This window comes from Diplotaxodon limnothrissa, linkage group LG7, assembly GCF_057381915.1.
Source record: "Diplotaxodon limnothrissa isolate DT_005_m linkage group LG7, D_limnothrissa_male_GT1.1, whole genome shotgun sequence".
In the NCBI taxonomy this organism is placed as follows: Eukaryota; Metazoa; Chordata; class Actinopteri; order Cichliformes; family Cichlidae; genus Diplotaxodon; species Diplotaxodon limnothrissa.
Genome location: NC_140602.1, coordinates 51,318,835 through 51,345,883, shown reverse-complemented (window position 1 = coordinate 51,345,883; position 27,049 = coordinate 51,318,835). Strand labels below are relative to the sequence as shown.

The following is a 27,049-nucleotide window of genomic DNA, read 5'->3' as shown; positions in this document are numbered from 1 at the left end:
GCTGTGCTGTTGATTTTTTCGATCTTATTGATCTGTTCCTGTCCAATTCCTTCACTATTGGTCCCTTCACTATTCCGGGCCATTTGTCAACCAGTCATGCCGGCGCACAGATCATTCAGCAATGTGGATTTCAGTGAAAACCCCTCTTGGTTTGGTGTCTTCATGTCATGAACCCTTTGCAGATGGGTGGTGAAATGTCTCCAAGAAGCTAAAAGAGATCCAGATGCCTGCAAGCACTTTAGACTACTGCTGTGAAACTTTGTTGCTTAATGAACTAACAGTATCAATAGCTACATGAAATTGTTTATGTGCATTGTAATGTGGCAAATATCTGGCCTGCAGCACCACGAGACAAGAGCTGAAGAAGATATCAGTTGCTGTTTTAGCCAAAAAAGACCATTTTTAGGATCTATCAGACCAGAGAAACCTAAAAAAAATTGTCATAATTAGCAGTTAATTGGCCACTGAGGTAAGATTAAAAATTGCAGACGTTATGATGATATAATTAGCAATCATTGTTTATTTAAAACAATATCATTAAAATTTGTATTTGAGCAGAATCATTCATTCCACATATCTGATGAAGAGGACAATGAAGATGCAGCCGAGCAGAGACATGGTCGAAGCCGAGAGGACCACCACGATCACACTTCCTGCCGCGTTGACCAGAGCACCGAGCCCCACGCCCACGATGATCTGAGCCAACTGGACCATGCAAGTGAGGGCGGCACAGTCCATTCCCGAACCTCGAGGACTTTTATTGCTTCCGTGCAGCTTCAGTTGTTGCTGGAAGCACAGGAGGTTGTAGGTTTATTAGAGAAGAGGAGGATGGCGGGGAGGGGAAAACAAGAGAGCAATATATGGAAACATCAATTTCAGTTTAATCAGAGAGGCTGTGGCAAAAAACACAAACAAACAGCTGGATAAACAGACGGCTCTGAGAATATGAAGAAACAGCTTCTTAAAAAGATAGATTCTTTTCAGCCTCGCTTCAGTTGTTGCAAGTTGAATTCCATCAAACTCTCACCTGATTTAGTTCAATCAGGTATTGATTGACCGTGACAGAAAAAAATAAACAATTGATTTTTGAGGAAACCACTTATGAATGACATTGCAGTTTATCAGAATCAGAATACTTTATTGATCCCTGGGGGAAATTATTTTTTGTTACAGTGCTCCATTATAAACCAATGTTTTATAGATGAACTATATAAACTTTTTTGAGAATGTTGCAGCAATACTATAAGCGGTATTAAAACATTTATGTGGACACTTAAAAAAAGGGAAAAGAAGTTTAGTGTTATTCCAAACCTTTAAAATGAAAATCTGATCTTTTATTTTCCGTAATTGTCGGGCTATAAGCCGCTACTTTTTGCACAAGCTTTGAACCCTGCGGCTTTTAGTCAGGTGCGGCTTTTCTATGGATTGTCCATGATTTTTGTGATATCGTAAGACGATTTGTTTTGTTTGTTCCGCTGTTGTACGGCACTACGTTGCCTGGCGGAAGGGCATGTGATCAGACACACAGTATCGGGGTTCAAGAGTGGTATGTTGGTCACATGTCCATCCGCCAGGCAACATAGTGCCCTACAAGTAGCGCGAAAAACAAGCTTCAAAGTAGCGCTACGCGTTCAGCGGGAGGCGTGGATGACGAGCGGCAATAAACTTGCGAAAAGCAAGTTATGCTCAACTTCGGTGGAATCTGACAGCGTGGAAAAGTGTGAAAACATCCACGATCACCAACGGATTTCGAAGGGCTGGACTGCTGCATGATGGAGAGGAGGACACCGCCACGGCCCTTCAGAGGGTGTTCGACTCTGACACTGACAACGAGGATTTCTTTGGTTTTGAAAGTGACAACAAAGGAGAGAAGCGGAGAGTGGATGACGAAGCCACCCTGAGCCTGTTCATATCCGACACTGGAGAAGAGGACTTTGGTGGTTTTAGTGCGCAGGAAGATGGTGGTGAATGACTGACTTTTCTTGAGCCTAAAAGGTAGTCCGAATCTATTTTTCTGGTGTGCTGTAGGTTATTGTTATGTACTACATTTGTTACTCATTTATGAAGCACAGCACATGTTTCGTACTTGTAATTACCGCTACTTTTACATATACTTAAAAAGTTGTGCAAATATGTACCCATAACTTGTTTTTCAAAATATTAATAAAAGGGATGTGTCTCCAAACAGCCATCTCTTTCCTGACAATTCCCTTTGTGCATATTCTCTTACATATGATAAGTCAACATTGAAACACCTGCGGCTTTTAGTCAGGTGCGGCTAATGTATTGTAACGTTCACAAGAACCAGACGGTTGGGGTCTCAGTTTGTCCGTTTATTCGGCACATAAGCCAGCGGGTTGTTAACTCAGGGGGAAGCGCTCTCGAACTACACCTCTCTTCAGCCTGGCACCCACACAGAACAACCAGGTCCCCCCACCCCTTCCTGTACACCACCCTCACTACTTCCTGCAGCCCAACCAAACATGAATCTTAAAGGAACAACAACAGTGTGCAGAGAAAACCAACATGTCACTGTCCAGTAACACTTAACCATCGTTACAGTATGTACAAAACAGGATTTTCCCCTGATTTTAGCTTGTGCGGCTAATATTCAGGTGCGCTTTGTAGTCCGGGAAATACGGTTATTTTTTTGGTATTTAAATGCATAAATGTAACTTACATAAGTGGCAAAATCTTGCCAAAAATCTTGTTCTGCAGAACAGCCTCTAACAATGATGTAACACTGAATGATGCAATTTCAAATTCACAATAAAATATGAATGCCTGTGTACTTGACTGACAGATGATTGCTACTGTTTGATATATTTAAACCAATTAATTCCCCATTTAACAGGTATAAAAGGTGCATTACAACAATTTAACACAAAAACGTCAGTTCAGTCGTTCGTTCTATTGATGAATAAATAATGACATATATTTATGGTTTTGGAGAGCCTCGTGAATATCTCTGGTTTCCATTAGGACTTTAAATACTTCTACAGAAAACCGCCAGAAGGAGTAGAGTCAGTTGTGTTATGGGATTAATAGTTAGGATAGTTTTTTCGGGGGCTTTAAAGTGCCTCATTCTTGATCTGTCTTTTGTAAATACTTGAACTTTAAAGGAGTAAAATATGGGACTGTGCACAAGTCTTAAGCCACACCTCACTTCTTTATATGTTGCTTCCAAGGAGCCAGATTTTCCTGGAATAGTTCTTTAGACTTTCTGAAGATCTTTCAGAGTTTGTCTGTGCATGCTGGCTACCTTTTCACTCATTTTCAGTCCACATTTTTAGAAGATTGACTGACCTTGTTTAAGAATACAAAGAGACCTAACTCAAGAGATGAACCAGCGTCGTGTCTACACATATCAGACAAAAAAAGAACCAGTTTTTAACTTGTTACTTTAAACACTTTGTTACCAGCAGCCTGATGAAAAAACTTTGGATTGTTTTCCTCATTTCCTTAGTTGAATCTATGAAAAATGCCAAAGATAACACAGATACACAACATCCAAAGACTCAGAATATCTCACCATGGCGTGCAGTTTGTGCTTAAGAAAACTATACACCAAGTTGAGGACAAAAGTTGCAGGCCTAAAGGAAAAATAAAAAAAATCTGCAGCAGATGTACAGTATCTGAAAGTCATGTCCTTAAGAAATAAAAAAAAAAAAAAGAAACCAGCAGAGACCTGACATACCTGACAGATTTAGCAGCCTCAATGCAAATGTTCTCAGTCGAAGGTTAGCAGGAAGGGAAAAGGAGAAAAGGCAGAGGAATACCAAATTATAAAAACTGGAAAATCAGTGGCAGCAGGTCTTATGCAGTGATGGATCCATATTTGAAAATTTTGGTTCAAATCAGAATGTAAAGAGGAGGTCAGGAGGCATGGTCAACAGTGACTGGTACAGCCATCTGTAACAACACAGCGGAGGCTCTGTGATAGGTTGCATTTCTGCATGAGGTGTCTGGGTTCTTATCAAAATGAATGGAATTATTAATACAGAAAAGTACCCTCAGATTTTAATCCTCCATGGAATACCATCTGAAAAGTTGCTTATTTGCAGAGGCTTCATTTTCCAGCATCAAAATGATCCCAAAGACATTGCCAGTGCAGGGTAGAAAAATCGGATAGAAAAACACAAAATAAAATCAGCCACCAAGGACCCCCCTAAAGCCAAGACCTCAACATAAATGAAGCAGTGTGGGATCATCTCAACAGACCATGGAATAAAGGGCAGCCAACATCCAAAGAAGGGCTTTGAATGTCCTTCAAGGCGCCTGGAGAACTTGCCTGAAGACTAAGAAATGACAAGAAAGCCGCCTGAGAGAGCTCAGGCCCTATTGAAGCACCAAAGTGGTCGTACGAAACATTGACTTTCAAACGAATTAGAATCAGACACACTCTGTTTTTGCCTTACATACCGTGTTCCCATGTATATTGACATATTTTTGCACATTTTCTGACGAAAATATAAAGATTGAGGTGTGGCTTAAGATTTTGCACATCACTGCAATGCTTTATCTTAGTCTCCAATTTTGATCGGAAAGCATGATTAAAGGAAGTAGCTACGCTAAATGTTCCAGTCGTTATGTACCCTTTTAAATCGAAGTTTTCATTCACATCATTCAGAAATGTTCGATCATCTTAATTCTTACAGTATGCTTCTTAAAAAACACCAGAAATAATCATTTCTTTTTATGTTTTTACTGTAATCTGCAAATTATTTTCTTGATTGATTGCTTGTCAATCAATTTGTTCCTGTTACAGTTTCACATAAGGACACATTAGGGCTACATTTGATTCATTCCCAAAACCAAAAGTTATACTAGGAAAAAGATAATTATTTTGGAGTATGGGGTTATTATTTATCTGCAAACTGACAACAAAACATGTTTTACACTGTGGAAAAAACGGAAAATCAATACTATAGTTATGCAGTATCGTGTACAATATACAAATGTGCTCATTTAAGAACCATGTGATCCTTTTAAACTGAGGAAACCTGAACAATTCCTTAGCTAGTGAATGTTTCTACTGCCAGTTTATTACCTCCTCCTCACGTTGATACTCTGCTATCAGGTTGAATGGGATGGTGTAGAGTGTGCTCGACATGACACCAAACACACTGCAGAGGACGAGCGTTGCTATGATGTTGGGGAAAAGGCCAATCAGGCTGGTGCCCAATCCAAACACAAGGTAGCCCATAAAATATAATCCCTTCAGCCCGATGTATGAGAGGAGGAAGCGCTGCACATCTGAAAACACACAGACATGTACGTCACGGAAAGTTAAAATTACTGGTGGATCAACAAACCCGCATGAGGCGTGTGGAGTCAGGGTAGATAATTATGTGAACATTAGATTAGCGTACATTAGATGTACCAAAACCGTCTGTACATATAATTGGACATTTCCTAGAAGCCAAGACTCCTTCTCAACAGCAAAAGACTAAAAAAGCTGAGTTCATGCCAAGCCTTCATTATTTGGCTGAGCTTTACCCTGTATGTAGCACAACAGTTCTCTCAGGTTCACATGTGCTGTTTAACAGGGGATGTTTGAAGCATACATGTGGACTTACGTGTTCAGAATAACGCAGGTCAGGATGCCTTGGCAAAAGCATGCTAAGGGAGTTCCCTGCAATCCCAAAGCAAAAGCAGTAATTTCCCTTTGTTATCCATTTCCACCTGCCACTCTCTCACATAGCTTCCCCTCACACATTACTGCCACTTACATGAGTAGAGAGCAGAGGACACTGCATTAATGCACAATCCCCAGCAGCCAACTTCTACTCCCCTCTCATATGTGGCATAGGCGGTAGAGTTGTGATCGGCGTACGGATTCCCCTTATACACAATCTGAAACGAGAGGAGGGTCATTTAAAAAGGAAGGATTTGTATATCAGATACTGGCCAACTTCTTGTTAAAATCAGGCTTTTATTTTTTATTTTCCTTATGAACAAAACATCTGTAGCCCTGTTGCAGAACAGGGAGCCTGACTATGCATTTCTCATTGCAGATAAGAAATAAGCCTGCAATTTTAGATAAGTTGGTGCATCTGTGCTTAATGAAGCGAGGCAGAGTCATGGTGTGAAGAGCATCCTTTGATCAGCATTCACACTGTGACACTGAAAGCATTCATCATAATGGCGCATGTCAACAGAGGATTGCACACAACAATAACAACACGCCGCACCTTCCTTCACCCTCCATCTGCCCCCACACAAGCAGGCAGCTTAATGGAGCTTGAACGCAGATACATGTTGCAGTATGTTGCTTTTCCTCTCTAATGTTGTTGCTTTGAATTGCTTTGAACCTTACCTCATTTGAACGTAAGTCATTTTAAGGGATATCACATAAGTCTGATATGATTTTTGTTAATTGTTTCTGCCAAAGACTAAATTGCCATATTCAAACAAAGCAAACCAAACTAACTGAGTAAATTAGATAATTATATGTTATTTGTTTTTGTTTTGTTTGCTTGGATTATTGAGACGGTTTCCACATGCAAGGATTTTCTGTTTTTATTTGGAAAAATTATCGCTGTTCATATGAAAATTCAAAAAAAATCACCGTCAAGAACACACCAAGGCCATTGAACAGGTGGTGATTAAACCCTGACTCCTAGATCTGATGGCCAATCACAAAAATCATTGCTAATGACTACGTTGTTAGCCAATGAGTGTGAAGGAAGGAGTCTTCCAAAAGCCAATGGTCACCTATAGACAGACCACTAGCTGTAACAGACTGGAATAAAAGCAGCACCTTTATATTTTACTTGACACATTTAGATCACAACACACACACACACACACACACGCACACACACACACACACACACACACACACACAAATTGTAAAACAATTGATAAAATAGAGAAAATAACCTTATATTGGGGAAAAAAAACCCTCTATTGTTCAGATATTGTGCATATCTGTTTAAAAATTGACACTTGGATATGCAAAAAATAACAGTAGTTCTTTATAACACCACTTGAGTTTATCCACCAACAGGTACTCTGCAATTTCCTGTCGGGAAGACGTGTTCAGAACACCACGAACAACAAATGGTGTGTAATATCGTGAATAAATAAGTATTAATGTAAGGGGAATCTTTTTTAGGTTTCCTGTATCTAAAAGAAGAAAACAGCAATATATCAAAATATTTGATTTTTAATTCATCAAATATTGCATGTTGGCTGGGCTCTATTCATGACCTTTTTAAAAAATGATTTTCTTAACTTGCTTAAATTGCTTGTTGGTATGTAAATTGATTAAAGTAATGCATCATTAAGGGCTTTGAGATTGGTAGACCTTAGAAATCAGCTCAGTTAATTTGAGAAATTGAACTGGATCCATTTTTGTTAGTGCCTTTTGTAGCATTTTTAGTGCAAATATAACACTTGCAGTGTGGTTAATTGGACTAATATCCAGCTGAAGACATCTGCTCTGAAGTTTTATTGGTACAGTTTATAGTTGCAGCTGTCTAGCAACAGCTGGCATTTTAGCAGTCCTCATTCAAAAACGTTGTGGTGAGTTGGCTGTAATTCTAAACTCAAGGCTTTAGAAAAATAAACACTTTTTTCTCATCTATTCCACCAGACAAAGGCCTTGGCGAGAAACACAATCTGACAGCAACATGTGAAAGAAAGGACGCAGCGATGATAAATATCAAGTAGAATTGTAACCTTTATGAGGTCGCAAATGGCCCAGCTTTCTAAATAAGATTATTGATTGGTTACTATTTGAAATTCTAAAAAGCTCACTGGAGACACATGCAAATCAATACCTGTCCCATGAAATCGGTAAAGAAAAGCATATTGCAGAGGAACGCTGTCCATCCCAGCAGGTGGCTGACACACAGGCAGCGGTAGTGACTTGGCATATTGACAATAGCTTTTATCAGCAACCTGAACGTCATCTTCTTCTGGTCCTGCAAATACACAAAAACATCACAGACATCAGTGCCAGCAGCTAAAAAACTGACAGGAGGAAAAAAAACCCTCTCAGAGTGCTCATTAGTCTGCTGGTATTTCACGGCTAGTGGTGTTTTTAGCCCATGAGTGACAACACTTCAAAAGACTCTACAATTAAAAAAAACATGCATGCCCCATAAAAGGCTGTAATTAGATTGAATGAAGGGATTCAGCATAAAGGACTACTACTAAGGAGTTGGCTTTAGGATTAAGGATAGGAGATGATTAAAGCAAAAGGAAGACTTGAAAAAGAAAAAAACAACTACGCTCTTTGGAACAATCATCCCTTATTAATTTTCTAGTGTAGCAGATATATACAGAGCAATTCTTTTAGCATCTTTTTTCTTAAACCTTTCTAATATAACAGGCAAAAAACAAACAAATGTGAAGCATCAATGGAAAGCTGAATCTACAAAAGAAGGAGGAAGAATATTCAGGCAAAAAGTCGACATCATAGAGATAATTCATCAAACACTTAAATGAAAACTGTAAAGGTGATTTTGAGGAAGGTGATCACATCAATCCCTCTGAAATGTAAAAGACTGAGATCACATCAGTCAAATATATAAGTCTAGAAAATCTTTGGAAAGTTTGGATATACTTTTAATGCAGGAACTTATAAAGTTGGAAGTTGTATTGTCTGCACTGAAGCAGTTGTTGAGATGACACTCGGGCAGATGTGTTCTATTGGTCTTTCCTGAACACTCCGCTGACCCCAGCCTCACTCTGTACTTATAGGGGTTCTTGAAAGGCATTCCTGCATCTCAGCGGCCTTTGGGATACTCTGTGGAACCCTCTTAGATCCTGCTGGGATAGCATAGTTTTTCAGGATTTATACAAACTTGGAGAGTTCATGCCAGCTGCATGGCTGGTGTCAATATAGCAAAAAGGGGGGGGGGGGCAAATCAAGTACTAAGATATTCTGCAAAGCATTCAGCAAAGCAGGAGTAGTAAGATGAACTGGCAGGTGTATCAATAGTCTTGAAACTCCCTGAATACTGCATCTCACATCATTTACTACTGTAGAGAAAGTATTCAAACTCCTATAAGACTCAGTGTGTTATTTCCATAGTTGCCTCTGCCAAGCGTACCCTGACTAACCATTTGAATCTCAATATAGTCTGTGGCAACTTCAAGGTTTGACTAGTTTTATTGGCTCTCTGTATTGTGTAATTCACTTAATGCACTAAACTCTCTGAAAGACTTTTTATGCATGTTACATACCTCTTTGTTTGGCTGTTTGACACTTGAGGTCACTGAATTGGCTTCTCCCAGGGCTGAGAAAGATCTGGGCCTGAGATCTGTGACAGATGCAGAGACTACAGCAGAGACAGGCTCCTTAAGTGCTCCATAACTATTGCTATGAGAGCTCAGCAGGCGAAGAGGGCTGGATGGTGAATCAGATGGAGATGGTGCCTTGCCCAGAGGTTGCTCTGGAATACTGAAGAGGTGCACAGTGAGGAAGATGCCCCAGGTCAGCGCTGAGAAGAAATAGATGACCTGGTACTCGGATCCAAAGAGACGGCCCAACGCGGAGTGACCCCAGTCCATAGCTCCCACCAGGTAACCACATGCTCCGCCCAGGCCTGGTGCACACAGAATGAAAGATTAAAACAATGCGTAGATCCAAGAATTGTTCTAGAAGCATGGCTGAGAGCAGTGAGAGGTAAAGGGGAGGAATCAAATGCACTTGTTCTCTATTAGTTATATACATGGTGACTAGAGCGGTGACTGATGAAATAACTACTATTTTCAACTGCTTGGGGACAGCATCAAGAGTTGGGAAACCTCCTTTTGAACTGATATGGCGAAGTAGCTAGAAAACAGTTATTTGCACTGACATTTATTGTGTGTTGTGTTAAGACCAACTAAAGAATGCAAATCAAACATCTCCTTGATTCTAAGCTCTGTTTTTAGTCTCTATCGGGCTTTCTGTAGTTGCTTAAAGCTGTAATAATGTGGATAAATGACTCCATGACACCTTTGACAGTAACCAAAGCAGTTAAGGTGTAAACCAACTAGCTTAACTCAACTAGCTGTAACTAGTTTATCTCCTCTGATAAACCTATTTCACATTATTATCTAGTGCCTTTTGTTATGTAGGCAGTGGAGCCCATCTTTTTTAACCTCTGACATCCAGGGCCTACTGTTCTGGTAATGTCATCATACCAAGATCTAAAAATCTCTATCTGATCTTTTATCCAGGCTAAAAACATCAGAAAAAGTGGGCTTCTGCTTATTATTAAACCAGTTTATCCAAATTCAAATCAAGAGCATCCAGAAGAAGATTCATCCCAAAATCTTCCATCAGGTAATTCTTAAATCTGTATGTCATCAGGACTAGACTGGTTAAATTTGACCTCTATGGAAAGGGTGCAAAGAAAAAGAAAACATTTGGTGAACATGTCATTGAACATACAATTATGTGACTCAATGCCTTGACATTTCCTTTATAATGGTAGAAATGTTCTGGTTTGTTGTTGCTTCAGTGCCTGAGGGGCTGCTGTGTTTGCGATCTCTGAAACGACTATGAATTTTGCATCATATCAAAGAGTGAAGAGAGGAAGATGATTAGAGGCCATCTGCAGGAAAGTGTAAGGTGATGGATTTGAAACAGGCAGCACATGAAAGACATTCCCCTCCAAAAAACCCTGAAACCCTGGGAATTATGCATTGAAAAATAGTCAAAAGAAACAAGCTACAAAAGCTAGTTTTTGCTAACAGCTTCTGGTGCCGAGAATAAACGTACTTTTTCCCATAAAAGAAAATTAAATTATTAAATCAGTTGGATCAAATAACCGATTCAAAAGTGGATTTTATCTGAGATATTATTCAAGCAAACCGCATTTATCTGTTGACACTCTTTAAAAGAACCAAATGTGACTGTACATACAGTATGTTCCATAAATGAATAGAAAAGTAATTTTATTACTTTTACTGGCACACACCACTGGACAAGCACATTTCAAAACTCATGACAGAAAAAAATTGAATATTTTCAGATGTGGGAAAAGTAATATGTTGTTACTGTACTTACATAGAGTTTTTGGATACCTGTGCTTTATTTGAGTATTTAAACACTTGTTACTTTAGGTTTATTCAAACGGGAGCTATTTGACCTCACTCACCTTCCAGACATCAAACTGATTTCACTGTAAATGGAGAAACAGTAACATATAAAAGGGAATCCTTTTGGTGTATCCCACATCGGTTCTTATGACACATGACGAGATGAAATAGCGCTGCAGAAGAGGAGCGAGCACAAAGGGAGTAATATTTTTTTAAGTGGCAAGTCATTTTAAATGCATCTTTTAAAGAGCTCAACAAATGTCAGCAAACACAACAGTCTGTGCAGTTTGTCAGACAGTGTGAAGGATCACTGCTGTATTTCCCAGGGTGAGAAAAGAATGAGAGCGAAGTTTACTCAACGATGAGGAAAGAGGAGAGGGGGAGGAGAGATTGTTTTTAAGTGCTGCTCAGTGACATTTGATAGACTCAGAATTTAAAGCTTAAATGTCCTCAATTTCATAAGCTTTTGATATCAGCTTTATACCTGATGTGTTGATGAAATTAGTTGTTGTTTTTCATACTGTGAAATATCCTGCAAAACAACTTTAAGTATATCTTTGCGCTATTCAAAGATAACATGAAAATACTGGGCAATTTAGTGCAAGATACACTGGTTACTTTTCATTGCTGTGGTGAAGTTTACAGTGATGCACTGTTGAACTGGTGCAGAGAGTTTGGTTATACCAAGGGTAGTAGGCATCAATATAAATTTAAGATGATAATGCTTATTAGATTTACTCACTGAATCCCACCTTTATACAAGGTTTATGCTGTCTAGGGACTGGAAATCACCCACTGTGGATCGTGTGGTTATATCTTGTTAAATTCGGTGGGTTAAATCAGACCTAAGGCAGCGCTGCTCAACTGATCACGTCATGCACACAAACTCCACTGGGACTCACAAAAGAAATGAATGTGACTTACTTCTAGTGTTTTGTTTTGTTTTGTTTTTGTCCCAGGCTGTACCACTAACATTGATCTTTTAACGTTAGCTTAAAACTTTCATTTTTGCTAAAGCATATAGTTAGGGCTGGATCAGGCGACCCTGAATCCTCCCTTAGTTATGCTGCAATAGACGTAGGCTGCCGGGGGATTCCCATGATGCATCGAGTGTTTCTTCTTCTATTCTATGTGTTAATAGACCTCTCTGCATTGAATCATACTTGTTATTAATCTCTGTCTCTCTTCCTAGCACGTTTTTTACCCTGTCTTTCTTCTCGCACCCCAACCGGTCGCGGCAGATGGCCGCCCCTCCCTGAGCCTGGTTCTGCCGGAGGTTTCTTCCTGTTAAAATGGAGTTTTTCCTTCCCACTGTCGCCAAGGTGCTTGCTCATAGGGGGTCATATAATTGTTGGGTTATTCTCTGTATTTATTATTGTAGGGTCTGCCTTACAATATAAAGTGCATTGAGGTGACTGTTGTTGTGATTTGGTGCTGTATAAATAAAATTGAATTGAACTGAAAATTGATCTTAGTGTTCCCACAACTTCTGAATCCATTCCTAACTTTTTCTGTTTAGGCAAAGTGGCCCATCTATAATGTAGGTAACAGCAAATAGAGTTTTTTTTTTTTAATTCCCTTGTTTTCCTCTGCTTGCGTTCTACATAGCAGATGTTTAAGCAGAGTACATTCATTAGAGTCAAGGCTGAAAAAATATTCCCACGAATTAATATTTTTTTATTAACTCTGCCAAAGTGTTTATGTTTTTGGTAGCATGAGTCATGTTGTCTGTAAACACGATAGCTTTTCACAACAGCTTGAAAAGCTTTGAATGAATTCTGGTAAAACTGTGTAGGGGTGTAGAGTGGGGTCAGGCTAACAAATAAAAGGTCTTCAAGGTCAACTTAATGATTTGTTGGTCAAAAATTGACAAAAAAGCTTTACAACTTAGAAACTATGATTCTTGCAAGTGTGTACTACAGGTTTTAACTGTTTAAATACATTATACAGACTACAGTATAATGCTCCTGAATACATTTTAAATTTATTTTATTGTATTGTTTTTTTGGAAAACCAAATAAGCTGGTGAGCAAAAACTTTCACTTGGCATTTATTATTGCATATTAAAAAAATACTAAATGAATGCTACACATGTACTATATCCATAACAATAAAATTGATAAAAAAAAAAAAAAAAAAAAAAAATATATATATATATATATATATATATATATATATATATATATATATATATATATATATTCTAAATTTTGTCAAGTATATCAAAATAGGTTTCAACAAAACGAACAACAAAAGCCTGAACTTTGCAATTTTTTTCACTGCACTACAAACGTCTGAAAGTGTGTTTAAAAAACCCCAATGAAAACAAAATGAATTCATAAAAAATACAACACTGTTTTCTTAAATACAAATACTGCCCAGAGAGTGAACTGCCACGGTGAAGGTTTGCACTCTTGCAGTGTTGCTTGTTAAATGAAATTGGCAGGTGGAGGTTCAATGAGGTTTGCACAAAAGCTGTTTGTGGAGTTGAAAAAGAGTTACTTTTTAGTGTTTCACTTTTATTTGCATGAAGAACCTGAATCAATACTTCCATTTTTACCAGAGTATTTCTAACACAAGTGTTTGTGCTTAAGCTCAAATGTAGATTGTCTGTACTTTAATGTCAGTGTTAAGATTAGATGACATAAGCTAAGCTCAACATCCAGGCAATGGATATATCTCATCAGGAATCTGGATTTAGCCTGTCTGTCACCGTCGCAGCGTACTATTATGAAGCGAATTATCACCCGCACACAACGCTGGAGAGACATATCACACCAGTCTTTGATTAACGACACAGCCTCCACACTCGAGATGGACCGCGTCATTATCGAGCATTTTGCTTAATGGAGACAGCTGTCTCTTTATGTCAGCGTCATAATTTTGCTGAGCTATGGATAGCTCAGTGAACCTTCAGTGAACCCTCAGTGAATCACTGCCTCTCTATAACTTGGTGGCTTTTGCAACACATAAAAGTACACCACTAATAGTTTTTATAATGTGATGAAGTTATTCTTATAAAGCGCCTATTCTAAAATGGCAGGAAGAGACTGAGTTTTCTTTTTTAACGTGATTACGTGTTTAACTGACCACATGCCATAAGCAAAATAACCAAATAACAAAATTAAAAAGACAGAATTACACAGCAATTCAAAAAAAATGTAGGCAATCACTGTGTAACATGTTAATCAAAAAATAGATTTCAGTGATTTACAAATTTCATCAATTTTATTTTATTCACATTAGCACACAGAAAACTTGTTTAGAATGAGGACAAAGAAAGATGTAGGGGCCATCCTACATTAGAAAATCCCATGATTTTCTAATTTCCACTTTGCCCGTTTGAAATGAGCTTCGATCATGTTCATATATGGCTTTTTTGTGCGTTTCTGAGCCCCTGCAGTGATTTCAATGATCGCATCATGCCTGTTTTTAGTGTAGTGCAGTCTGAGGTCCAGACGTTCACGGGCAGACAGTATTGATTTTCAGCCTTGTCCTGTGCCCACAGAGATTTCTCCAGAGTTTCAAATCTTTTCAGGATGCTATGAACTGTAGATGATGTTCTCTAAGACACTTTTTTAAATACCCAATCGTGTTACTGACATATTTCCAAATAACCTAATTCATTGTAAAATGTTCATTCAGCTCTTTCTTTTTAGCACCTCTTACTTTGAACATTTTGAGATGTGTTCAAAATGAGCTCATATCTTATAGTAAAATGTTAAAATGTTCTTTGTGCTCTATTGTGAATAAACTTTATTAGACTTGCAGACTGTCTCATTTTGTTTTTACACAGCATCCAAACTTTTTATGAATTGGTGTTATAAAACTACTTGATTGTTTTTGTTGAATCACTAACTTTGTCCACTAACTCTTGCCTCTGCAGCCCTCTATAGTTGCTCACCTCAATAGAGGCTATTTTTCTACATTTTAGTCATTGGCAGGTACAGTAATAACCACTTCAGGAGTCACGCTTCACTTATGTCTGCATGACTTGAAGATTGATGTGGGATCAATTCCTGGTTCAAGAGAGTTCCTTTCTTTTCTTTCTGGTCTTTTCTACCACTGTAATAGTTGAGATTTCTATTGTCTGCACCTACAGTTTCACTCAAGTAAAAAGTAAAAAAAAAAGGCTGAAGTGGTTAGACTCAAGGCTGATTGTTCTCAGTCGTGATGGTGCTGCAAACAGCGCATAGATTTATTGTAAAAATGTAAACCCATGGTTATCAAACTTTTGTCATCATAAATACTGCATCCCAGCGTGAAGTATTTTATTAGGACAAATACCCCCTTGCCACCACAAAAAGTACAATAAAGGATTGAGCCATTGAGCTTTTTTAAACAACAAACCTGTTATGACAATCACTTACATACAATAGTTCAAAAAACATCTCCTTATTTATGACAAAGAATTGGCTGTATAATCTAAAAAACAGGGTTTATAAAGTCTTTGTCATTCTCTGCAATGATCACATGCTTTCTTAGGTCTTTTTCTTGGTCTCTTTTATTTCTTTGCTTTCTTTTGTCATTGCACAAAAAGGCCTCATACAATTGCGTTCTTTCACTATACTCTGAATACTGTTGTAACATTTAATCCTTCATTAAATATTAGAATCAAGGGTTCCTACTCACACATTGCCGTAGCAATGAAAACAAGAATGCTGAATATCAAATGCAGTTTATCAAAGCTACATTTAAAAAATAATCCTAATTCGTTTAGGAATAATGCAGGACTAACATTGTTATAAATAAGAAAAAAACCCAAGTTTCACACCTTTTCCAATTCTCCAAAGTACCCCTGGTGGTACCAACAACCTCATCTGAGCAAAACAGCAAGCTTTAAAAAGCACTGCTGCAAACAAAAGGCCACAGATAAAGTTCATCTCCTGACATTAATTACAACCCTAAAACTCATATCTTTGCACTAAATTATATCTTAACATGCAAATTTGTCCTTGCCTAACCCTCCCCTGTCTCCGATGGAGGGAGTCACAGCTCCACTGTGTCTATGTTTTGTTAAGTAGGAGAGGAAAACCCAGAGGTTCATTTGGAAATCAGGAGGTCTACACCCACAGAGAGCACGCTGTTCTGGTGATTCAGGGCACAGAAAAAGTCCGAAAACATTAGAAAACAAATCTTTATAGATTAATACTTAACATGCACATAGAGGTCTTAGCCTTCAGCTTGACTAATGACTCGTCAAACAGTTATTAGTATGTTGCTGATAAACTGGATTCATATGACCATCTCAGTCTTAGCTCAACCCTGCTATCGATGGAATTATTTTTTTACGAAATCCTGTTGTACAGTAATAATATGCATGTTATACTGATTAACATGGTTTAAAAACGTGACTTTCAGATGTAAAAGTATTCAGTACAGTACTAAAACTTCACATACCAGACATGGCAGTCATGTGCCTGGCTCCGGTCTCTCTCAGCTAAGACCCATGACTGTAACACATGACTAGCTCACGGCTGGATTACTGCCTCACTCAAATGCTCACACCACCCAGTGCCTGCTGACATTTGAGCTGAGCACACCACTACGCTCACACCGAAAACATCATCATCATGTCCATAAAGAAACTTCCTGTCTGTCTTTCTTTGTGAGTTACTTTGGGAAATATTCTTTAAGTTTATAATGCTTCATTAGTGCATCGGAAATAACAAAAATATACAAAGATATCACATTTACTGCACTACAATATGCTGCAGGTTTATCTGTTCATTGTGAACTCATCCAATGTGAAAATATTATGGGTATCGACATGGAAATTATATTCAAATTATATTCAGTTCAAATTATTAAAAAGAATTACACTGCCTTCCAGAAATGTTGGAAATGGAAATTGGGGGAAGCAGGGGGGATCTTAAAGTCTGCACATCAAACTATATTCAACTTTATATTTAACTTTAATCTTCAAGCAGGCTAGTATACATACTAACTTTTTAAAGGATATTTGAATTTATACCTCCAGCAACGTAAATAAAGTGATAATATTAATCTTTTACCCCTTTTCTTTGAGGTGCAAATGAATTTACCACACTGAAAAGCGTTTAACTCGCCCTCCTGCCAAAGAGTCTTGTCAAAAGCACAGCAGCAGCTTTGTGTGCCTAAACGTGTTATTTAATCAGAAGTAAGGATCAGACGGAAATGAAAACTGATAGGAGAAACTGATGTGCTGGTTGATGTCATGCTACATCCAATATGTGCCTGAGAACTTTTTGTAGTGCAAACCTGCTCAGCAAAAGGGAAAATATATTCATCAGTTCAACCATTTGGCCATAACATGAAGTGCTGGGTAAAAGCTAATGTAGTGAGCAAAGTTATGAAAGGCACGAGAGCACTCACACAAAAGCTCCTCTGCACTTCCATGCTCTGGCCTTGGACAAGAGGGTTATGCCCCAAAACTCAAAAATCCCACAACCTGCGCTGAGCACCTCACAGGTTACAGCGTTGCACCTGAGTGAACTACAAGACCTTTGAAACAGAGCAGTCCAAAGTGAAGATGTTTGGTCATAGTGTACATTGCAACATGCAGAAGTAGTGGAAGGCTGATGATTTGGGCTTGTTTTGTAGCCACAGGGCCTTTCAGTCATTGAGTCGACAGTGAACTCCTTTGTATACCAAAGTATTCCAGCGTCAAATGTCAAGCCATCTGTCCAACAGCGAAAGATTAATCAAAATTTGGTCATGAGACACTGCAACGTTTTCAAGCACAACAGCAAATCTACAACAAAATAGCCGAACAGCCCAGACCTCAATTTGATTAAAAATGCTGTAGTGGACCTTTAATAGAGATGTGTGTGAATGAAGGTCTGCAAACCTCAATAAACAGAAACAACTATAAAAAGAAGACTGGGCCCAAAACCCTCCATAATAATGTGAGAGACTGATAATGATCATCTCAATTTATTGCTCCTAAAAGTGGTTTTACAGGCTTTTGAATGATGGGTTGTGCTCAATTTTTCATTCACCTGTCCTGCATTTTGGTTTGGTGTTCGACTTTTTAACTGTAAAACTATACTGTAGAATTGAGCTCAAAAACACTAAAACCCTACAGTTTTCACAGTATTTGAGCAATCCCTTATGAATACACACAATCACCATCCTTTGTTAATGCTTAGACTTTTCTTATAGTAGTAATGAACAGTTTATATTGGCGTGTTTGCAATTTTTAAATTGAGCAGAGCATTTAAACTGTAAAGAGCATTATCCTCTCTACTAAACACAGATGTTATGCTTAACATGAGAAATATCATCAAATGAATATAAACAATAAAGCAAGATGCGCTGGAGACAGTTTTTTTATTTTGTTACTTTCAGATGCATTATATTGCCAAAAGTATTCATTCACCCATCCAAATCATTGAATTGCAGGTGTTCCAGTCACCGTGGTCACAGGTGATCAAGCAGTTATGCATGCAGACTGCTTCTAGAAACATTTGTGAAAGAATGGATTGCTCTCAGGAGCAAAATGAAGTCCAGTCGTGAAATTTCCTTGCTACATATTCCACAGTCTTTCCACCCAAGTGAATTGGAACAACAGCAAATGAGCCACAGAGAGGTAGGCTAGGTAAAAGAACAAGGATTTCAGTGTTGGGCTCTGCCCCTTAGTTTCAGTGAAAGGAACTGCTAACGCCATGTCAACACATTTTGGACAATTTCATGCTCCCAGCTTTGTTCCTCTTCCAACATGACTGTACGCCAGTACACAAAGCAAGATCTTAAAAATGGGATGTCACTTAAGTTCATATGCATGTGAAAACAGATTAACAAATGCTTTTGGCAGTAGATCCTGACTGATACAGAAAATTTGAGACCAACATTTGGTGATTTAAAAATTTAAAAAATTGGCTGATATTTCTTTTCTTCAGGCACATGACACAAACATTTGTGTAGATATTTATACATCTTATGTTTGGCTTTATATGAGTATTGACAGGTGTCCCAACCCTGTAGGAAAAACAGGGAGCAAACTGAAATTCATATGTGCCACCAACTGCATTTTGAAACATCCATCACATTGTATTCTTCTGATACGTCATGTGCGCATGGTTCTCACCAACAGCCTTCAAAGAGGGCAAAATACACCACAATTAAAACTAGAAGGCAAACAGTCAAGCAAGGACAGAAACACCAAGAGGCACTGTGGTGGTTCATGCCCTGACGACAAGAGCCAGGCAGTAAGCGCTGCAGTTTTTGCTGTTAGCCAGTAGCTCTAACTTTGTTAGAGCTCATACTATGTGGAAATATCATCACACTGTTAATCAAAGGGTGATTTTTAGAACACTCGAGCCTAAGATTAGCTGGCATAATGTTAGCTTATAACGAACTGTTGCTATTGTTGTTTAGCCAGCTCGCTGTCAGCTGTCCGGAGATGGGAGGGTAAATCTAATCTGCTGACAGCTAGCAATTATGACATTATCAGTAAAAAAAATAGCATGTGCATGCATGGTTCTGTTTGTCACAGCCCTGAGATGAGGCGTGAGGTAAGAAGAAAGAGGATTTTAAAATTGAAAGGAACTTATGGATGTATTATTTATGTGGTTGGTTTCTAGCAATATACATGAAGCATACAGTGATGGAATTAAAGATGACAGCGCAATATGATGGCAAACCGCATGTATTTTTAGTGAATTATTTCCAGAGTATGCATTACTTTATTGAAAGACAAAATTACACACAAATCAATGTATATTTATGAGTACAACATTCTTGTTTTCTATTAATTAACCTTAAAAAAATTTCTTTCTGTGTCATAAAGAGTGCCCGCTAGTGGGAAAAGGCCCAAACTCATAACATGGTTGAAGGACATTTATACCCATCTCTTCTTTACTTTTTTAAATTTTCATTTATTAGTTGATGAATGAAAATTATTTATCTATACCATTATATTGGCTAATATCATCAGCCAGCTGTTTTATCAGTTGTGCTCTTATATTCGTGCTTCATCCAAGCCTGACCTAACTTTTATTGTTACAGACAAATTTACTAAGAAAAGCATATATGTATATATCTGAAATTATCGAACATTTCCCAAGTGAACTCTTGTTTGCACTCACAAATAAAAAAAACAGACATAGCTTCCACCCACAGTTTAACACGCTGACAAACAGACACAGTTCACTGAAACTTTCACACTCCCTCTATATGTGCATCTCCGCCCACTCAGTCACAGCAGGAGAAGTTTTGGAGGCTTACTTCCATAAAGCGTTACTGTGAGTTGCTCAGATGCAGAATGAACATAAAATTATTGCCAAACTAAAGTCCAAATCCATCAAAAGGAAACAATCACCAACGTAACCGGCATTAATAAGTCTAAACAAAACACAAAAGCTGTGAGTATTGAAGCAAGAACCAAACAGTGTTTGTGCTACATACCTGTGAGGAGAGCATGGTAGTGTAAACCTCTTTCCTTGTCTTCATGTGAACATACATCAAACAGGTAGGCCTTGATGGGTCCATCGATGAAGTCTGCAGCAAAGTCAAACAGCACGACTCCAAACATCACCACCACGATGGCCCATATGCTCTTCAGAGACCTATCTCTGACGAGTGCTGGAAAACAACAGTACACATCAGCACTCAGCACGTACCACAGAGAAAGATTAAAATAATAATACACTGACTACATCAGTACACTAAGGAGCCTTATCTGTCACATTCACAAGTTTAATTAGGCTTGATACACATCACAAGAACCTCAGAGGACTAGCACGTCAGAAGGCACTTAAAATAACAATACAATAATTAAAAAAAGAAAACCTATTACAACTGACGCCATAGCAATTATATTTTAAAACCTGAATGCTTGAACACTAAGCTGCTCTTTTAGAGATATGAAAGATGTCAAATAACACCACAAGAGAAAGTGTAATTAGAAGTTATTAAAGACAATTTTACCATTTCATTAAGAGATACAAGTAAATACTGAAAGACAGGTTTATCATTCCATTAAAACTATAGGTAAAGGAAGGATTTTTAACTTGTCACTTCTTTAAAAAGAAAGTCTGAAGTCGCAAAAAAAAGAGAGTAAAAAAACAATTTAACACCAAAAGAGCAACTCTGGGAGATGCAGGCCAGCGTTAGGTTTTTCATCTTTAAGAAGAGGGCAGCTACGACAATAGAAAACATTATGTCACACGACCGCTTTGGCATTTACTACGGCCCCGGGGAACATGGAGAGATAATCAGCTTATCCAGCCTACGTCAGGAGACATACTTTATAGTTCATAAGAGCGCTATAAGAAAGCCAGGAGCCTTTATCTTTAATTCCTTGGCTGTTTATTTGTCTATTTTTGTAATTTTTGCCTGAAAACACGCACAAAAAATCCTCTAACAGCTTCAGGCTAAACTGAACCACCTTGAACACTTTGGATGATATTGAAGAAAAACAATTCTCTTTGTGTGTGTATATCAGAACAGAGTGGGTTTTTTACATTTATTTTTGCACCATCAAAATTATAAATGAAGAGGTAAAAAACCCAACAAACTCATAGCAGTGACTTGTGAATGTGATGTTCAGCATGGTATAAAAACTCTCAACATCTGCGCTACTAAGTTTGATTGAAAAGGAAATTAACCACGACAATACTGCATCTAGTTTAATTGTGTTTTGACAGCTGATATCCAGGCAAAGACGGCACAAGAGTGAAAAAGGTTCAAACTACACACAATTAAGACACTTAACGAATGTTACTGTTGAGCTGATTGCTGCATTTTAAATGTACAGCTTACAGCAAATAAAGCTGCCCATACACACCGATTTCCATTATTCCTCACAAAGCAAACCTCTGAATCTGAGTTTGTCACATTTTTGCAGAGTGTTGCTTTCATGATTTTTCAATCAAAAACAATGATTCGGGTTAAGTGGATGATGTGCTTCAAATCAGAGTGACTTCAATTATGGCCAAATGTGCATTTAATCTCTGAATGATTCCACAGGATGCTGAACAATCACACACACGCTGTCACTGCCAGCAGTGAATCAGTTAGTGTTTCTGTTTTTTAAGAGAAGGCTTTTTACCCAACCTAATATTGCTTTTAATGGTAACAGATTCTTTCGTGTGCAGACGCTCTTGTGATGCTGTTTGGAGTCTAATGCAGCGGTCTCCAACCTTTTTTGCGCCACGGACCGGTTTATGCCCGACAATATTTTCATGGACCGGCCTTTAAGGTGTCGCGGATAAATACAACAAAATAAAACTTATACCAGGCTTATACCCCAACCCCCGGGGGTTGGGGACCGCTGGTCTAATGGATTCAAATGGAGCATCTCTGGGCCCTACTTTTTCCTTTCATGATGAATGTATCATTTTATCCCCCAAAATCTGTGCACAAGTAGAAATTTGGATTCAGAGTCTTTAAAAGTCTTACAAAGAGGTTGAAACTTGCCCTTAACCTTGTCCTGAAGGTAAAAGAAGACAGCAAAACCTAAATCAGTTCAGTTCATATGTATTTATATCAAACCAATTCCTACAACAATCACCTCAATGCGTTTTATATAAGGTATGTAACGTAAAGAATCTACAATATTCGAAAGAAACCCAATGATCACAGGAGCATTTGGTGACAACGGGAAAGAAAAACTCCCTTTTAACAGGAGGCTCACACCAGGCTCAGTGAGGGGCAACCATCTGCCCTGACTGGTTGGGCGTGAGGGGAAAGAGACATTCATTTATTGTGGAAGAGAGCCATAGATTAATAATGGCTAATGATTAGATGCAGAGTGGTGTATAAACACAGAGAGTGAAACAAGGTGAATGAAGAAAAAATGCTAAGTGCATCACAGGAAGCCCCTCCCAGCAGCCTAAGCTTATTGCAGTGTAACTAAGAGAGTGCTTAGGGTCACCTGATTCAGCCCGAGCTTTATCAAAAAGGAAAGCTTTAAGCCTATTCTTCAAAGTAGAGAGGGTGCCTGTTTCCCGAATCCAAAGTGGGAGCTACAGGAGTGGAGCCTGATAGTAAATCTTTGGAATACTTTTAAATCAAAGCTAGCGTGGCCTCAAAGCATTTTCTGACATAACAAGATTACAGATAGCACACTACCTCCACTCTTGTTCTGTCTGAATTCCTCACCCTCAAGTTTTCTTCACTGATCCCTCACCTGAGATGACAGCATCTCCATTAAGGAACAGGGTGATTCCCACAAGCATGAGGATGCCCAGTGCCAGGATGTAAGGCCTCCGCCGGCCCCACGGCGAGCGGCAATAGTCGCTGGCTGAACCGATGATGGGCTGGAGCAGGAAGCCCAGGATGGGGCTGATCAACCACACCAAGCTGTACAGACTCTGGGGCAGGCCCACACTCAGGAGCACCGGCGTGACAAAAGCTGCCTCCACGGCATAGCAGAATTCCCTTCCAAACATGACCAGGCCGTGGAGAATAAGGCGCCCCCGAGAGCGCCTGTGAGGCTCCACAGCTCCAAAGACAGAGTCTTCCACACTGTCTACGTAGTCCACATTGCTGCCATTGCAGTCTGTTGAGTCCTGGTGCAGAGAAGTGCTGATGTGTTTGCCAGGCTCAGAGATCCGGCAGGGTTGGGGCCTCACAGACTGATCTTCTGATAACAGAGTCATAATTGAAAATGAGGGGGGTAAAGGACAGAAGGAGAAAAAGAGAACAGGAAGGGAGTAAAGAGGAGATTTAGATGAAGAGAGGCAAAGAGGTAGCTTTTGGTAGTCTCTCTCCGTCTGCCAAGGGATGGATGAAATGCCAAAACTGGCGCTTGGCTTGAGTTAATCCTCTTCACTACTGCATAGCTGAGCAAAGAGTTCAAGCGCCACACAGCTTTATTTTGCATGTGAAGGTCTGAGCAAGACTCGGCGAGGAGGAGAGAAAGACAAGGGAGGAGGAAAAAGAAGGGAGTGTTTTAAAGAGATTACAGAATGGCTTTTCCTATTCTGTCTAGTAAAGGCCTCGGGCAGCTCATGGGGCTGAGTTAGTTTTGGCAATGGGTGGCACTACTGGCCACTAATGACTGGCCAGTAGTGTTTACTTTAAAACAAGTAAAGATGACTGAATTCACAAAGCTAAATTCATGTTTTTCTATCCAAACGTGAGCCGGCACACTAGTGTGCTGTACAACTGAAACAACAGCTAAAACAATATTTATCTGTTTAGGAGTGCAAGTAAATATTTGTAATGTGTGATCTTAATCCAAAAGTGTACTTTACTGTTTTTTATCAGCATATTTGTAAAGCAATTAATTTGAACATTTGTGGACAACAACACTAATTATATTTTGGCATTAAAAATAATACATTTGAATAAACAGCTTGTGCATACTGATGAATGAACAATTACAGAATGATTCTGGTCATTCGAAATATTGTTAAAAAATTAAATACTGTTAATTTATGGCAGCTATGATGTAAACCTAATTGTTGCAAATCTAATTTAGGGGGTTAGTTTAATTGACTGATTTTTTTTATGCAACTCAAAACTGAATAAATGTCATTTTGTGCAGGTATTCAGTTTTTGGTTGGAGGCAGGGTAAGGAGAGGGGTGGTAATTGTACATTTAAGCAGCCTTCCTTTGTAACATTACCGGTTAACTCTTGCATTTTGGTTATATTTCATGCCTCCACAGTATTATTGCCTCTGTGTATGCCAAATTTTGAGCTACAGATCAATTTAGAATAAATAAACACAAAATGTATGACTTGACATCAATAAATGTCAAGTCATGGGGGTGGTTTTGAAACACTTGGAGAAAAAGGCCTATTATGACATGATATCATGTGCTGTTTTACTTAAGACATAGCAGCCGTGATAAATAGATTTGATTTCTTAAATCTTCAATAAGGGTTTTTTGTATAACCATTACAATCATTAAACACTGTCCTCACTACTATATCATAAAAAAAAATCCCTATAACTGCAATCCATAAGTATCAATATTAATTTAGCACTAATGGCAGCTCAGGTGCTTTTGTATTATTTTGACCCCCTCCCCAAACCTCTTGATTTTGTTTTAATCTCAGTTTAATCATAGTTAGGTCAGAATAAGTTAACTCTCTTTTTTGTTAGTTTATTTTGTTACAATATTGTTACATTTTTCATCACCCCTGTTGCTTTCATATCTACTATTTTAAGGAACATCTCCTTTTTTCTTTACCATTTAGTTTCAGTTCCATCCCTGCTTTAATTTAAGGTTATATAAATCACTTCTTGTGTAAACATTATAAATAACAATTGGGATTTTTACTTTGTTGTGTGGATCCACTGTCTCTCTTACTGTCACCATCTCATCATGTGCTTATTGGAGCCAAGTTTTTATTGGTGTTGTAGTAAAGAAGAAAAAGGCTGATTGTCAAGCTCTTCAAGTGTGGATGACGACATTAGATATAGCAGAATCTCTTAGAATGCTGTGACCTCTAAATACTTGGCAGTTACAGTTACCTAAGGCTGCTACCTAAAGGGCAGTCTCAAAGTTAAGCGTCTTTCTCAAAATTAGCATCTTGTGTGTATCATCAGAGGACATGAACCAGGAGACACGCAGTCTACATGCAAGTGACACACAAACCATCCTTTGTTCGTACTTCAACCATTCAGACTTCATCCTGAAAGTATATCTTCCAGCAGTTGTCCCCAGTATGTATAAGTCCCCATCTCTATAATAAAGGATTCATCTTTTAGGACAAATCAGTGCTAAGCAGCGTGACAGGACACCCTGCAGTGACATACCACTTCCCAGAGGTCCAGTCCAGAATAAAATGCTAACAATTACATCAAATGAAGTTAGGAAATCCTGAGCTATTTGTACTTGTTTCTTTTTTATGAGTTTAAATTCATTTGAAATAGTATTTCATGCCCCTTATCTCATAGCTGAACTTCTCTTGCAACATATTATATCATCAAGATTAAGCGGTTTCCAAACATCTTGAGTGATCAGAAGAAAAAAAACCAGCATAGCATTTGATTAACTAAACCGCTTGATTCAGATTTCTGTGAATTATTAGCATTTCCACGAAAAAGTCTTTCATGTGGTCTTAATCAAATCTCCATGACATCAGAACAGGCTCAGGAGAATTTACTTTGACCGCCTGTTTCTTTAATAGTCACCACTCCTTTAACCTAAAAACAAACAAATAAAAAAAAGGCAGTTTGGAAGCGCTGAACTCATATTGGTAGTCTTTAAAAGATTCATAAAGGACAAGTGCCAGTTAAAATACGCATCACGGGACAATGCTTTGAGCTAACAAGCTGACATTTATGTTTACCCAAGGATGCCATGTTAAGAGAACATTGTTTTTTCTCTAATTTACCCTCTAGACATAATAAAACATAGTTTAATTGTTGAGGTTGGAACAATTTACCCAGTGCAAAAAGACTTCCAGTCCTATGGAAGTATATGGGAAAACAGTCGTCACACGCTTGCCTGCATACACTCAAATGGTGAACCATGGCCTGAAATGTGCAAACTCTTTGCCGGCTGTGAATCCTGCAGTAGTGTGTTGGCCAGAATTGTGTTATATTTCCTCTCCTGTGTCTAAGAATAACAATGTCATCTTGTTAAGTTTATTCACCTTAAAAGAGGTCAGGGCCAAAGCTTCGGCTGCATGTGGTTATTTGGTGCTATTTTATAAAGTAAAAGTGTGGCTAGGCTATAACTGAAGCACTGCCAGTGTCATTCAGTAACATTTTGTTCAGACAGTTCAGGAAGACAGATGTAGGAGTAAATTTCTGCAATCTGTGACCTTTAAGTACGACTGTGCCCTTTAACGAGGACCATCTATTTCATCTTGGGGGGAAAAACATCCCCAAATTCATCAACAGCTTCACTACTACAAGGGTAAAACTTCAAAATTATGCTGATTGTGTTTAAAGTAAAAAAGCTCAAGGTGTCCGGGATATGTCCCAGTTAATAACAACCAATTATGAATTAGGATGAATATGCCTTTTTTTTAAGTCAAGATAAGAACTAATTTAAAAGAAAGGGGGGGGGGGGGAGGTTTTCTGTTGATGAAATAAATGTATGGAATAATACCAGTGATGAC

General features: G+C 38.5%; 1 protein-coding gene across 1 annotated transcript; it reads right to left on the bottom strand.

Annotated features, from left to right (window-relative positions):
- Positions 1 to 564: 564 nt before the first annotated feature.
- Positions 565 to 23,780, bottom strand: slc45a2 (solute carrier family 45 member 2). The gene is made up of 7 exons (XM_085358371.1): positions 23,156 to 23,780; positions 20,431 to 20,607; positions 9,199 to 9,560; positions 7,788 to 7,931; positions 5,733 to 5,856; positions 5,051 to 5,256; positions 565 to 786 (listed from the first exon to the last, which is right to left on the bottom strand). The coding sequence occupies exons 1-7, from the start codon at positions 23,625 to 23,627 to the stop codon at positions 565 to 567; spliced, it is 1,707 nt and encodes a 568-aa protein (XP_085214497.1). The 5' UTR covers positions 23,628 to 23,780.
- Positions 23,781 to 27,049: the final 3,269 nt, after the last annotated feature.

What these genes read in the sequence shown, in the direction of transcription:
- slc45a2 (XM_085358371.1), bottom strand. Translation starts at nt 23,627, where the DNA reads ATGACTCTGTTATCAGAAGATCAGTCTGTGAGGCCCCAACCCTGCCGG. An exon ending in TCAAACAGCCAAACAAAGAG is followed by an intron (nt 7,932 to 9,198) that starts GTATGTAACATG and finishes GTGTATTTGCAG; the next exon opens with GACCAGAAGAAGATGACGTT. An exon ending in AGTATCAACGTGAGGAGGAG is followed by an intron (nt 787 to 5,050) that starts GTAATAAACTGG and finishes CTGTGCTTCCAG; the next exon opens with CAACAACTGAAGCTGCACGG.